General features: G+C 40.4%; 1 protein-coding gene across 1 annotated transcript; it reads right to left on the reverse strand.

Moving 5' to 3' along the window:
• Positions 1-2199: 2199 nt before the first annotated feature.
• GSDMC (gasdermin C) lies at positions 2200-13186 on the reverse strand. Its single transcript, XM_043991697.1, has 8 exons — positions 12959-13186; positions 7392-7536; positions 6751-6792; positions 6089-6106; positions 5081-5256; positions 4639-4780; positions 4109-4182; positions 2200-2439 (listed from the first exon to the last, which is right to left on the reverse strand). The coding sequence occupies exons 1-8, from the start codon at positions 13184-13186 to the stop codon at positions 2200-2202; spliced, it is 1065 nt and encodes a 354-aa protein (XP_043847632.1).
• Between the last annotated feature and the right edge of the window lie 2465 nt (positions 13187-15651).

Genomic DNA, 15651 nt, shown 5'->3' on the forward strand with positions numbered 1-15651 from the left:
TTTTGATCAGAATTAAAAATTCTTTCACATCTGTTATTTTTAATAATACTGCTCTTATTCTGTAAATTATTCTCCTGATTCTGCCCACTTCACTGTACGTTTATTAGTATATCTTTGATTTTTCTGAAACTTTCCCCTTCATCATTACTTATAGCACAATCACATTTATATACCATTTCAAAAAGTTATAACTCAACTAATGGACATTCTCTCAGTTTTCAATTCTTTGTCACTGTAAAAAAAGCTACTATGAATATTTTTGTACATATGGATCCTTTTGCTTTTTCTTTGATTCATTGGGATATAGACTTAGAATAATGCTAAATTAAGGATATACACACTGTTTAATAGCTTTTTGTTCATAGTGCCAAATTTTTCTCCAATATGGTTGGACTAGTTCATAGCTGCATCGACATACTTATTTTCCCAATACTCTCCAGGATTTGTTATCTTCCTTTTTTTTTCATCTTAGTCAATCTGATAGGTGGGAAGTGGTACCTCAGAGTTATTTTGATGTGAATTTCTTTAATTGTTAGTGATTTAGAGCACTTAAACACACAGGATTTGCTCCTCCTCTTTCCTCTCTCCTTATCCTCATTCTAACTTCTGGATACATCTGGACTAGAGTGTGCATAAAGATGCTGGTCCCACTCTGAGCCTCATCTAGCCAGAAGAACCTCTGGGGCAATATGATATTTCACCCCGAGTACTGTCATTAATTAGGAATCAATCTGGATATAGCAAAAGATATCACCTTGTTGCCTGGACCAGAGACCATGCATGCCCTGGAGATTTAATCCCAAATTTATCCCTGACATTTCTACCTTGAGGCCCAGATTGGTGAGTAGCCCCAACCCTGCTTCTCTTCTCTTCCTTTACTACTTCCCAGCCATTTCCATTTTCTCACCTTGTCACTATGTACATCCTTTTCCATCCTCTCCTCTCCCTCCAGTTCTGGAACCATGAACAGATCAACTCTGCAATTGCTCCAGAAAAGTGGCGAGTAAATCTATTTCTCAGTGACTCCCTCATGATTTCTTTAATTTTCTGGACCAAACAGGGATCTTGAACTCTGTGCCTGGAATCAACCAGGGCTCTTCCACATCATGACTCTTGTATTTCCTCTTTCCCTATCTTATCCACATCCCACATTTGTAGCTCCCTTTTATAGGCTGTCTTCTTGCATTAGAATATAAATTCCTTGAGGTTAAGGACTGTCTTTGCTTTTGTATGTATATCACCAGGCCTTGGCAGAGTGTTTGGTACATAGTAATTGATTAATAAATGCTTTTTTTTTTTTTGGTGGGGCAATGAGGGTTATGTGACTTCCCCAGGGCCACACAGCTAGTAAGTGTCAAGTGTCTGAGGCTGGATTTGAACTCAGGTCCTCCTGAATCCAGAGCCGGTGCTTTATCCACTGTGCCACCTAGCTGCCCCTGTAATTAATTCTTTTTGAAGTAATTAATTGTACCAACTGAACCTTTTCTAACCAAGGGTAGAATTGTTCCTCTTCATGACTGACAAACCAAACTGATTTTTCCTGAACCCTTTGGAATGGGAATTTTAACTGTCCCAAAAATTTGTGCCAGAAGAGGCCTGGAGACAATCAAAGAAGGAAGTGTGGATGGGTCCACATTAACCCATTACCACTAATAGAAAGTCATGTCTTGCTTATGAATAAGTAGAATCTTTACAGAAAATAGTCATTGGAACTAAATGAAACTGTAATCTTACTGAGGGCACTGGCCAAGTTTTAGCCTTTTTTTTTAGGTCTCCAATAGAATATGGGTTCTTTGCACCTTGTACATACTCAGTATTCTTTGAATGACTAAATGAGTGGATCTTATCTAGGCACTTCTAGGATAGCTGATTAGTGGATTGGGACTCTTGAGACCAGCTGATGTTGGGGAATATTCTACTCTGACAATTTTTTATTAGTTAAATACAACAATCCAATACATGCTTAATAGACTTTATTTTGTATAGGAAAATGTGCTAGGCACTGCAAGGGATATAAAGATCCCTTGTCTTCAAGAAGTTTCCAACCTGGTAGAAAGGAAAAGATATATGCTATTAAGTAGAAGATATGGTAGAATATGACAGACCATCAGGAAAGTAAAGTATACTACTAGGGTTTAAAGGATTCTCCTTTTCTCTTTCCTCTTCATGCCTTAGGGATGAATAATTGCTGCCAAAGGATTAAGCTTGACTCAGCAGCTGCAGGAATGAGAGGGCCACATACAGAGCAGAGAGGGGGTTCTTTGCCTCTGGATACCATTTCGTTTGAGATTCAGCACATTGAAGATTTAGGCCACAGTCCTCTACCAGATTCATTGTGATGACTTGATCCTCATCTTTGAACTGAGAGAAAAGCTCTGGCTGGATAGAGAAGGACGTTTCTTCCCTCAGACCAAAGTGTGGCTCCAAGATGCTCTTAACCTGGAGAGGATAGGGCCATACTGATCAGAAGGAGTCTTCTGGGGACAAGTGTCCCACCCCTAGGGGAGAGATCTTACAGTATTCTCTTTATGAAAGCCCTTCACCACCAATAACCTCCATCTGGGCTCCTAAGGGAACTATTTTCCTTGCCCATGAGCACCTGCATGGGTGTTAAACATTTTGAAGTTAGAATTCATTGACATAGTTAGAAATTCTTTCATCAAGGGCTAACACCCCTGTTTTCTATGTCCTTAAAAATAAATCATCTCCCTTCACATCCAAATTTTCAGAATTTCATTATCCGTCACACCTTCAAGTTCATAGAATGAAGCCATGGAAGAACTATCATGAAATGTTAATGGAGTACCCACCGAATTTATCTGTCTGCCAATATATTGGACTGTCACTGCAGATGGACAAGAAGCTGAGCCAAAAATTGGGTACAGGATGAGATTGGCCTGGATCTCATTTTGGAAACGGTGGCACCTGTTTAATGATTCTAAACCTCTCACTGTCACCAAAGACCATCTCTTCAACTCTAACATTCGCTCAGTGATGGTGCTTGGCTACACTTCATCATCACCTAAGAAGAATTCTAAATTCAGTTCTTTTTTTCACTTTGCCCTGTCAATGGAAAGGACCACTTTCCACTCCTGAAATCCCTTTTATAATGTTCCCACCATAAGGTCATCCGTGCTCTCTTTAAATACTTATTGCAATAGAAAGCTCACCACTTACTTAGATGACCTATTTCACTGATGGACAGCTCCATTGTTAGAAAATTATTCCATCTGTTTCTTTGAAATTGGTCTCTTTGTAACTACCACTATCATGTCAAGTCAAGTCAAAAGAACAAACATTTATTAAGTGCCTACTTATATATACTTTATATCCCCAGTGCTAGGAACGATATTAAGCACTGGGGATATAAAGAGAGGGAGAAAACAAATAAACAAACCCCAAACAAAACAAACCAAAAAACAGTCCAACTTTTCAAGGAAATATACTGGAGGAGATTAAATGGATGTCTACCAATGCTTTAAGTTCTTCCCTCTAGAGCTACTTAAGATTATTAAAGATTATAAAACTGAAAGAAGCCTCAGAGGGTATCTAGTCCAACACCCAAATTTTATAGATGAGGAAATCAAGGCCCATGGAGAGTAAATGACTTGCCTAAGTTCACATATCTAGTGAGTAATACTAGTTGGGTAAATGATATTAGTTGAGCAGCTAGGTGGTGCAGTGGATAGAGTACCAGGCCTGGAGTCAGGAAGACTTGACTGAATTCAAAGCTGGCCTCAGACACTTACTAGCTGTGTGACTCTGTGGAAGTTACTTAACAGCCTCAGTTTCCTCATCTATAAAATGAGCTGGAGAAGGAACTGGCAAACTACTTCAGTGTCTTTGCCAAGAAAAATCCCAAATGGGATTACAAGAGTCAAACATGACTGAAGAGACACAACAACAAAATACTGATTCTAAAGTTGAATTTGAATCCAAATCCTTTTCCAAAGGAAAGGTAAGGGAAGTTCATGTAAGAGCTTTGAAGAGAATTTGAAAATTGTACCATCTGCTATTGTTCCTCTCAGGCTTGTTCTACCCTGTCTTTTTTCATTCCTTGATTCCTCATCACCCTCCCCAAGCTTGTGGCTTCTCTGAGCTTTCTCACCAGTGCCAGTTGCTGAGGCAGGATCTTCTTCTCCAGGGACTGGGCCAGCAGCTGTTGCTGAGTATCAGTCAGGACTAGGAAGAAATTGGAGAATATGGTGAAAAGGAGAATTTTAGGATGACCTTAGTCTTTACAGAGCCAATTGCAGTCTCCTTCATATCTTTGTGCAATGGGTAGTCCAAGGCAGAAAGTATAAAGTACTCTCATCTAAACAAATGACCTAGAAAATTGCTCAAGGAGAGATCATAGAAGACTCATCAGATCACTTGAAGCCTTCAACCCTAAAGAAACCTAGATATCACATTTCAAGAATCAGTAATGAACACTACCAAGACTTATTAGAAACCAGAGGGCAAAGTGAAAATAAAAAGAATACACAGGGGGCAGCTAGGTGGAGAAGAAAAATAACACTTGTTTTAAAGAAATGTAGAATAAATACCACAATAGTGTTAGGGAGCAGCATTCACTAGGTGCTGTGAGATTTCCTTAAAATCTATCAGTTTCCTCTTCCTTCCCTATCCCCATCTTACTCATTAGAGCTCCAAGGAAGTAGAGAATGCTCTCTGTCTGTTGGTCAGATGCATCTCCTGAATTGCTTTGTAGATGTCTTAGGATCCAGACCATAGGGCTCTCCAATTGATTTTTGTCCCTCATGTCTGGGGCTTGATCCAGCTGCATGAACAAGGTAGTAATGGAGAAAATGAGCAATAGATCTGATATTCCTTTCCTCTGCCCCTAGGTCCAAATCCCTCAGCCTACCATCTCTACCCTATTCTGTGGTCCAGGTTATGCCACTGTTTTGGGGGTGTTTGAAGTCTTTGGATAAGTTATCCTGAGCCATAGGGCAATTCTCCCATCTCTGGTATATCCTCCAATTTACACACTATTTTCTATTCTCCCACTTAACCCTTCCCATCCAACCTCCTCAACCAAGTACTCCCTATCTTAAGCATTGGTTCCCTACTACATCACCATGTCCTCCATGTCTTGCAGTGCCTTCCTGTTCCCAAGTACATCCCAGAAGGCATGGAACAGTGTGACCAGTAGCTCTTTTGGCCCTTTGGACAGGGCTTCTTGTTCCCTTATCATCATTTCCAGCAATTCCTCAAATTCTCTTGGAGCACCGATTATTTTCCCAGTCAATTTATCTGAATAAATAGAAAAGTCAAATATGCTTGGGGATGTTCCCTCCACAATTTTTCAGACACAGTCTTGGTTTCTTCACTTGACCTCCCTATATATGCCTGGGACCAAGATATCTCTCTCCTTGAGCACATTTTCCCCTCCCACTTGATCTCTCTTTTCTTCTGTTACTTCATATCTCTTTTCTTTCCCCCCTCCCCCTTCCAGAACTCTGTCAGGGATTGGGTTCCACTACCTTGGAAAACAATTATATCCTGGTTACTTTTCCTCCTAGACCTTGACTCTGCTTCAAGGCTCATGTTCTTGTATCCTTCCTATCTCTTCATCGTGGGAGCATAAGCTGTTTTAAAAGGTGAGAATATCTCCCATCTATCTCTAGCCTCCAGGCTCCCATCTTCCTTCCCTCACCAAGACTCCCCACATTTGCCCAACAGGATTATTAAACTTTCAGGGTAAGAGATCCAATCTGCAGTTCTCTTCAACTCCTCCCATTTTGGGGATGGAACCAAATCTCTCTTAAGAGGAAATAATTTTCTTGTCCCTGCTGAATATATGGGGAAAGGGGAGAGGAGAAGGATAAAAGCATCTATTAGGTGCCAACTATGTTTGGCACTGTACTGAATGCTTTATGAAAATTGTCTTGTGCCTTAGATATCCTGTTAGCTGAGCCTTGGAAAGGACTTGCTCCTGGGAAGGTCCTGATGCCGATCATACCAAGGGCTAGAAATGCTCGTTCTGTTCTTATCTGAATCAATGGGAAGACAGGAGTAGCTTTGTGAGGAGAATCTTCTAAATCTTTCCACCACCAAATAAAAAGAGATCATCCAGACTACTCACCCATGTAGAATTCTTCCACTAGAAAGAGAAAAAAAAATAATTCCCTAGTGAGCTATAAGCAGTTGAATGACTAAATCCTATATGTTGATAGCTCAGGGTTTAGCCCTGAGCCACAATACTGATGTGAATGAAGATTCTTTGGTGGGCTGATTCAGAGGTCTGTGTTGGTGACTAGGGAGCTCTGAACACCACACACACAAACACTCACACACATGTGTGTGCACATATATGTTTACATACATACACTCACATGTTATATGTGTGTGTGTGTGTGTGTGTGTGTGTGTGTGTGTGTGTGTATTCCCAGGGGCTTAGGGTCAAGGGAAAATGTTGGTGAGCAATTTTTTGATGTAGCTTTTTAGACTTAAGTGATAAACATAAGGCCAAGAAGGGGTTGTGTTTTGTCTTGGGTCCTGAAGTAAGCCAACAGCAGAAGTATGTGTTGTTAACTTCTAGTTCTGGCAAGGTAAGGGGTTTTGATGGTGAGGAGAGGCTAGAAAAACACATAGGATCTTTTTCCTACCCTTTCCCAATCCCAGGAAGCTGTTGTGAGTAAAGTTTGCCCCTGAACCAATGATGGTGAGATGAAGGGATTAAGCTCTCTAGAGAAGGCTCAGTGGCCATATTTCCTTGTAAGTGTGTGTTTGAGCTTTGCCACTCACCAGACAACCTTGGTGTTATCTCATCAGGAATATAAAGAACTCCTGGGCAGAGAGAAGACAAATGGTTAATTTCCCAGTTTTAACAACTCTGTTCTCTCACAGAATCCTCAAGTCAGCCTCTGTATAATGTATTCTCTTAGAAGAAAATTATGGAATTCTTCCTTCTTTGCCATTAGGTTTGAGTTATTAGGTATTTGATGTCATCTCTCCGGGATACAAAGAATAGAAACTGTCTTTTCTATGCCTACAAATCACAGTGGTTAGTGGCAAAGACTTATTCTAGGACCTGCAGAAGAGAGGCAATGAATTCTTTGTGGTATGCTATAGCCATAGCCATAGCTATGGGTGCTACATGAAAAACTTAAAAAAGGCATCAGGGGGCAGCTAGATGGCGCAGTGGATAGAGCACCGGCCCTGGATTCAGGAGGACCTGAGTTCAAATTCGGCCTCAGACCCTTCACACTTACTAACTGTGTGACCCTGGGCAAGTCACTTAACCCCAATTGTCTCACACACACACACAAAAGGCATCAGGTTAGGATAAGGATGTAGACAGAAGGAATAGTCCCAAAGCATGTTGTACCTCCCTCATCTCTTATTCCAGATAACAATGCTTCCCAACCCAAATTCCTTCTGCTTACTCCATCCATCATTCTCAAAGAACAGCTCCAGAACTCGATAAGCCAAGATGCAGCCCTGGTGGATAGTCACCAACTTCTTTTTGTCTTTTTGACTTTGACCCTCACTCTGTGGAAAGAAATTAGAGCTGGGATAATGTGTTTGAGGCTGTTAGGAAAAGAAATACAGGCTGCAAGTGATCATGTTTAAGAAAGGGAAAGGCTCAATGGTTAGGAGCAGTGACAACTGAAGTGGAAGGAGAGAAGAAATGAATCAATGAGAGGTCATCATAGAGAGGTGGGCATACAAGCAGGGGCCTGATACTATGGCAATGACATTAAAGGTATGAATTGTAAGTCTTCTTGGAGACCTTAGTTAAGGCATGGAAATTCACTTTGTTTTAAAGACTCATTGTTGTTTTTGTTTAGTTGTTTCAGCAGCGTCCATAGAGTCCGACTCTTTGTGACCCCATTTGGGGTTTTCTTGGCAAAGATACTAGAAGGGTTTTCCATTTCCTTCCCCAGATCATTTTACAGATGAAGAAACTGAGACAAACAGTTAAGTGATTTGTCCAGGGACACACTGCTATTAAGTGAGGCTAGATTTGAACTGAGGGAGATGAGTTTTCCTGATTGCATAATGGGGTATTTGGGGGACTCAGAGACACCCCCCCCCCCGCCAAGGAACACACATAGGAACTCTGGCTTGTTTTGCAGGGCCAGCCCAGAGTCAGTAGAATTGCAAAGGAAATGTAGATTGACCTTCCTGACTAACTAAAGGAAATTAACTCACTTAGACCACCCTCAAGTCATGCCAATCAATAGACTTGAATGTTACTGACCAGTTAGTTTGGGTCAAGGTGCCTTGACCCTCCTCTACCTGAGAGAGGATAAAATCTTTGGGGAGAGGGGTCACTCTCTTATCTGCCCTACTCTTCTCACTGTGCCTCTCCACATTGTGGAATTTTTATGCTGGGCCTGGGATACTGGAAATGACAGCCACATGGGCCCCCACTCCCTTTCTCTTTTCTATCTAAGTATGCAGGGTTTCTGAACTTTCTGAGCAATGTGCTCTCTTTCTCTATACTGACATTTTAATAAGTATTTAATTCCCCAAACTGGAGCAGTAGCCTCTAATTTCTAAATAGCAATATATTAGAAACCCCAGCTTAAGTTTCCTAAAACCTAGAACAGAGACAGGCACAACCATAAAATTTCAAATGATACAGATCTGATGAGGGCGGAGTATATCAGAACTTTCAGTACTCATTCATTCTAAACTCCATACCTCTTTGAATGAAGCCTAATAATTCCATGAGAGACAACAAGGTGAGGCAGAGAGAATCCCAGCCTTGGGGTTAGGAAGACCTAGGTGCAAGTAGTTCTTCTGTCACATGCTAGCTGATAACCATGGATAAATCACTTTAAATTTTCAGGTAGAATGAATGAGTACTGAAAGTTCTGATATACTCCGCCCTCATCAGATCTGTATCATTTGAAATAAGGGCAATGTGAAATATCTTTTTGGAAAACTGCTAACCAGGAAAATAGATCCAGGAGAGATAATTTGAAAATTATTGGACTACCCGAAAATCATGATCAAGGAAAGAACTTAGACACCATCTTCCAAGAAATTGTCAGGGAAAATTGCCCTGATATTCTAGAAGCAGAGGGTAAAATAGAAATTGAAAGAATTTATGAATCACCTCCTGAAAGAGATCCCGAAAGGAAAACTTCAAGGAATATTATAGCCAAATTCTAGAGCTCCCAAGTCAAGGAGAAAATATTGCAAGCTGCTAAAAAGGAAGAATTCTAGTACTGTGGAGCCACAGTCAGGATAGCACAAGATCTAGCAGCTTCTACATTAAAGGATCAGAGGGCATGGAATACAATATTCCATAGGGCAAAGGAATTGGGATTACAACCAAGAATCACCTGTCCAGGAAAACTGAGTATAATCTTTCAGAAGAAAAAATGGGACTTTAGTGAAAAAGAGGACTTTTAGGTATTTGTGATGAAAAGCCCTGATCTGAATGGAAAATTTGACTTTCAAATACAAGACCCTAGAGAAACATAAAAAGGTAAAAAGGAAAAATAAATTAAGAGGGATGTTCAAATGTTAAACTGTTTACATTCCTACATGGGAAGATGATACATCTAACTCATAAGAACTTTCTCAGTATTAGGGTAGATGATAGGAATAAATTTAGACAGATGGCACAGGTGAGAATTGATTATGAAAGGATGATATCTGCAAAGTATTAATTTTTTGTTTATCTTTTTTTTTGTGGGGTTGTTGGAGTTGGGTGACATGCCTGGGGTCATGAAGAGGGTGAGTGTCTTATGTCTGAGGCCAGATTTGGGCTTGGGTCCTCCTGGGTCCAGGGTGGGTGCTTTGTCTACTGTGTTACGTAGCTGCCCCATGATAACATCTTTAGAGTAAAATTGAGGGGTGAGAGGAATGCTCTGGGGGAGAGGGAAGGGGAGAGGTAGAATAGGGTGAAATCTCACATGAAAGAAACAGGAAAAGGCTTATGGAGTGTGGGGAGAGATGGGGGAGGAGCTGGGCAGTATATGAATTTTACACTCATCAAAATAGGCTCAAAGACCTTAATCTCATCAGAGTTGGCTCAAGGAGGGATTAACATACACACTCAATTGGGTGGAGTAATCTATCTAACCCTGCAGGAAAATAGGAGGGGAAGGGGATAAGGAGGGAGGGACAAAAGAAGGGAGGGCAGATTGGGGGAGGTGGTGGTCAGAAGAAAATTCTTTTTGAGGAGGCTGAAAAAGATTGATAATAGAGTAAATATCATGGGGAAGGGAATAGGATGGAGGCAAACAGTAGTAATTGTGAAAAAGAGAAAAGCGAAAAAAACCCCAAAAATATTTATAGCAACTCTTTGTGGTGGCTAAGAATTGGAAATCAAAGGAATGTCCATCAATTGGGGAATGACTGAGCAATCTGTGGTATATGATTATAATGGAATATTATTGTACTATATGAAATGACAAGCAGGATAATTTCAGAAAAACCTGGAAAGATGCATATGAACTGATGTATACTGAAGTGAATAGAACCAGGAGGACAATGTGCACAGTGACAGCAGTATTGTTCTATGAGCAATTATGAATGACTTAACTACTCTCAGCAATACGATGATCTAAGAAAATCTCAAAGGGTGAATGATGAAGCATCCTATCCACCTCCAGAGAAAGAACTGATATTGATTGAACACAGACCAAAAAAAAGAGCACTTGTGAATTCTACATATATAACCTATATTAGATTGGTTGCTGTCTTGTGGAGGGGGGAGGAAAGGGAGGGAGGGAGAAAAATTTGGAACTTTAAATTTTATGAAAATGAATGTTGAAAACTACCCTTACAGGTAACTGGAAAAATAAAATAATGCTTGTTGAATGAAAAAAAAAAAAGAAAAAGAAAAAGACTGGGCCATAAGGGGCTTGCTCTCTTCTTCCCTGGATACTCTTTTACTCTCCATGTGCCCTCCCCTCTCCCCTTCCCATCCTCCCTTCCCTCTCCCCCCACTCTCTCTCTCTCTCTTGCTGAACTGATGTGCCAGGTACTGTGCTAAGGATACAAATACAAATGAAAAAGAAAGAAGGAATGATGTGTAAGAAGACTGGACTGGACAGATAGGAAGGGACCAGGCTGTGAGGAGGTTTAAATGGCAACAGAAGAGTTTATATTTGATCCTAGAGCTTAGAGGGATCTATCTACTGGAGCTTGTTTTGTGTGTGTGTGTGTGTGTGTGTGTGTGTGTGTGTGTGTGTGTGTTTGTTGGAGACTGAGTGACACAGTCAGACCTGTATTTTAGGAAAATCACTTTGGCAGCTGTTGGATTCAAGTGGCAGGGAACTTGAATCATGGAGAATAAGAGAGGCTCTTGTATTAGTTCGGGTGAGAGGAGATGAGGGTGTGAGGTAAGAGAATTCACCATTTTCACATCTTGTAGATGGGGGTTAATATTTTAAAATGAATTTGTGAATTGGATAAGTATTTATTGAATGCCCACTGTATATCTTTCATAGAACTAGGTATCCTGGGAATACAAAAGAAGTATGCAAAGTGGTTTCTGTCTAATCTGACCTATCACTTTGTTTCTATGACAGACTCTCTAGTTATAAAATATCTAAGGAGCTAGAATCCCTAGGGATGGAGTGTGACTGAATGTGCTTGCTCAGTTATATTTAATAAGTATTTACAGAGTCCCTACTGTGTAGTCAGCCATGTGCTAGGGACTGTGAGGGACAGAGAAGTATGAGGCAAGGTTCTTCCAATTCTTACATTAAAAAAGTCAAAGAGGGGCAGCTAGGTGGTGCAGTGGATAGAGCACTGGCCCTGGAGTCAAGAGTACCTGAGTTCAAATCTGGCCTCAGACACTTAACACTTACTAGCTGTGTGACTCTGGGCAAGTCACTTAACCCCAATTGCCTCACTAAAAAAAAAAAGCCAAAGAACAACACAAGATAGTGTGTGATCAAGTGTTGGGCCAAGAAGTCACAAAATCTGGGTCTGAATCCTACTTTTGTTACTTACTATCTGTGTGAACATGGGTAAGACAATTCACTTTTCAGCACCCCAATTTCCTCATTTGTAAAATCAAGGGGTTGAATGAGATAATCTTTAAATTTGTGTTGAGCTTTAAAGCATTATTTGATGGATTCTAAGTGTCAAGGTGTGTGGTAAAGAGAGTAAGTCCCATAGGGAGAGGAAGTATTGTAGCAGTGCAGTGTGGGATTGGGAATGAAAGAACCTATGCTTGAATCCTGGCTCTAAAACTTAACCTATATGACCATGGGTTAATTCTTTAACCTCTTTAAGTGTAAATTTAATTCTCTATATCATGATAGGGTTGTACTTGTTTATCTGTAAGGACCTTTCACCTTCCAAATCTTTGATCCTTTCTTATCCTATTTCAAAAGTCTCTCCTATCGAAGCTATTACCATTACTATAGCTTTAAGAACCAAATGAAATGGGTGGCAATTGATGTTTAATTGTCTGTTTGTGGAGACTGTTCAGAGTGACTTATAGAAGATGTAAAACCTATTTTTCTGTCATAAATAAAGAAAAGTTGGAGAATACAGAGAAAATGAAGATGGAGAGAGCTTTCTTGAAGGGACTGTTTTAACTTTAATCTTTCAAAGAGCATGAATTTTTCTTTGATATCCTGAGTGAACTGAATTATGGAACTGGGTTTCCAAAAGTAAGGAGAAAATGAGATCCAGAGAAGTAAAGTGACTTGCTGGGGTCACATATATAGTAAATTGAAAAGACAGTTTTCTAACCCAAGTCTCCTGATTCCAAAGTCAGTCTTCCCCTGGATCACATTGCAGAATGTGGTTCCCTAAGTATAATGCAAACAGTTGAGGGTAGGGACTATTTGATTTTGTCTTTGTATCTGCAATTAATTGCACAGTGCCTGGTACAAAGTAGGTGATAAACAAATACTTGTTGTCAGATAGTATAATAGGTGTGTGTGTGTTGACCTAACTGCCCAGTGTGCTTACCTTTTTTGAAGAGTTTTATTATAGTCAGCCTAACCCATTTCACACAGTTGGCTCAAACCTGCTTACCTGGGACTGGAAAACTTGGCTCCAGGATGTCCATGAGGGAAAAATATGTATCAAAAAAGGGACTTTCAAAGAACCAGGGAAATTTCTTTTTCTTCTTCCGAACCAGGCAGAAGGGGTGGAAGCGAGTAGAGTTGAGTAGGCTCTGGACAGGTATGAGGTCCCCTTTCCTCCCCAGCTCCTTGACTACCTTCTTGGCATCACACTCAAACATGGAAGGCATGTTCTCTAGGACAGGGAGTAAAGTCAAATGGCCAAATTAGATGGTTGGGTAAACTTTCTCCTTTCTGGCATCTTTTTCCTTCAAAATGTGGACTGACTGATTTAGCAGAAGATGGTATCAACATAGCTGATTAAAGCTGTCAGTTTAAATGATTGTGCCCTGAGAAGTGTCAGGAGAATTTGAGTCAAACAAATCCACTTTCCCTTCCAGCATGATTTGGGCAGGGATTAGAAACCCTATGAGGAGTGAAGATGTTAGTTTTAAAGTATGCATTACTTACTAAGCAACAATGTTATCATTGTATAGCATGTTATAATCCTCATTTAATCTCCCCCACCTACAACCAAACTTGTGATTTCCTTATTGTAGGGAATTTGCAGTGAAGAACCTCCATATATCAGCCATTATTCTTCAATTTTATAGTCTTAGCTTGCTTGACACTTATGTCCATTACTCAGGGTCACATAGTTGATAGGCATCAGAGGTAAGACTTGAACCAAAGTCTTCCTGGTGATTCTGGAGTCAGTTCTCTATCCACTACCCCATACTGCTCTCTTTATTGGATCTCCACAAAAGCCCTATAGAAAATTAGGGTAGGAATTCTTGTTCACATTTTATAGTTGAGGCTAAAACCTAGGCCTCTTGCTTCCTAGGACATTGTTCTTTCCCTTGGCCCACACTGCCATTAAATGTAAAATGCTGTGGGAAGTTTTCTGTGGGGAGTCAGAAAATATAACTTATGGTTCCTATCATCAGTGAGGTCACAATGTAGTTGCTTATTGATTTATGGAATTGACTTGGGAAGGTGAATGTTAGAATTATATAAACTCAGGGCTGGAAGAGATCTCGGGGTTATTTAGCTTAACCCACACCTTAAACAAGAATTTCTTCCATAACATCCCTCAAAGGTGGTCATTTGGCTTCTCTTTGAAGACCCTTCAGTGATAGGAAACAGTAAAAGTTAGGCAAACTTAAACAATTATATGTGTGAGCTTAACCCCATACATATAATTGTCATTTATCTTCCGTCTCAGTTTCTTTATCTATAAAATGGTGATAATAATACCATATACCCAACAGGGTTGTAGTGAGGGTCAAATAAGAAAAATATATAAAGTACTTTGAAAATCTTAAAGGACTATATAAATGCTAGCCATTATTATTATTAGCTGTAGGATTATTAATGGTACTTGTTATTTTCCTTTATGCTTGAAGAAAACCAAAATTACATGACTTTCCCAAGCTGCTCGTTCCATGGCTTGTTAAAATTTAATTTTAGGAAGATTTTTTTTTGTATCTGCCTTATCTACTTCACTCAAAATCTGCCTCCCCATACCTTCTACTCATTGCTCTTGATTATACCCTTTGAGACCAAGCAAAAGAAGCTTAATCCTTCTCCTCTGTAACAGGCTTTCTACCCTGTGAAGATAGCTACTGTGTCCTTCCTGTGCTTAAAAGAACCTCCAATCAGGCATGTCAGCAAGTGACAGCCTCTGCTAAAAATGAGCAAGAGCCTATGCAGGCTAGCACCAGCCTTAGAATCAGGAGAACCCAAGTTTAAATCTGGCCTGGGACACTAACCAGCTGTGTGACCCTGGGCAAGTCACTTAACCCCCATTGCCTCAAAAAATAAAAAGAATGTATGCAGGCTGTTTGGGTTTAGTGAAGGACAGGAATGTGGAAAGGTGAATGGAGTAAAAGAAAGGCTGGATACAAAAGAAGCCTCATATGGGGGATCCAACAATAATGGGAAGGGAGGTAGGAGAAAGTAGTGGAAACAGAGCCAGATGCTCTATCTATTACACCTTTAGAGAGACTCTAGGCTAGGAATTGGGGGAGTGGGTTAAGTTGAGGGTAGTGAGAATTGTAATTATTAGCATCCTCGGAAATTCACAATAATGAGGGAGAGCACTCAGTGGAAATCAACATCATCACTGGGTCAAATTCTTTTAACACATACCAAGTCTTACTAACCCTAACAAGGACTATTTCTCCCATCAGTTGAGTCCCAGCTTCAATTTGCCAGATTTTAGAGACCTTTGTTTTTGCACAGTACCAGGGCATGGACAAAAGTGGGGTCTTCACTTGTTCTAGTCCTCCTACTAGAAAGACATGTTATGGACTGTTGTGAAGCCCCATGCTTGAATCTTTTCTGCTTCTGTCCTTGTACCCCCACCCCCATAGTCCAGCTGTTCCTACTTTCTCTACCTGGAAACTGCGTTGACTGCTGGGCTCAGGTCTTATGTGGAGGTCACAGGGATCCAAGCTCCTTGCTAGAAGAGTGATCAGATGTCACAGGCATGCTCAGCTATCTCTGGAAAAGAAATGAGAAGCAGACTAAAGAGGAACACCTTTTTATCAGGTCCCTCTAAATACAATACAACCAGTCCGTCAAGTTTTAGTTGCAAGAATTTCCAGTTATAGTGGAGCTATATTTGGTATCCTTGGACTTCCCATTTTGTAAC

This window comes from Dromiciops gliroides, chromosome 1, assembly GCF_019393635.1.
Source record: "Dromiciops gliroides isolate mDroGli1 chromosome 1, mDroGli1.pri, whole genome shotgun sequence".
Lineage (NCBI taxonomy): Eukaryota > Metazoa > Chordata > Mammalia > Microbiotheria > Microbiotheriidae > Dromiciops > Dromiciops gliroides.

Bases quoted from the DNA above. Each gene is read 5' to 3' on its own strand.
- GSDMC (XM_043991697.1), bottom strand. From the start codon at position 13,186: ATGCCTTCCATGTTTGAGTGTGATGCCAAGAAGGTAGTCAAGGAGCTG. The intron at 7,537-12,958 runs GTTTGAGCCAAC...TTTTCCTAACAG, and splicing joins TTCCAGTCCCAGGTAAGCAG to CCTCAAACACATTATCCCAG. The intron at 6,793-7,391 runs GTAAGCAGAAGG...CTCTCTGCCCAG, and splicing joins CTTTGAGAATGATGGATGGA to GAGTTCTTTATATTCCTGAT.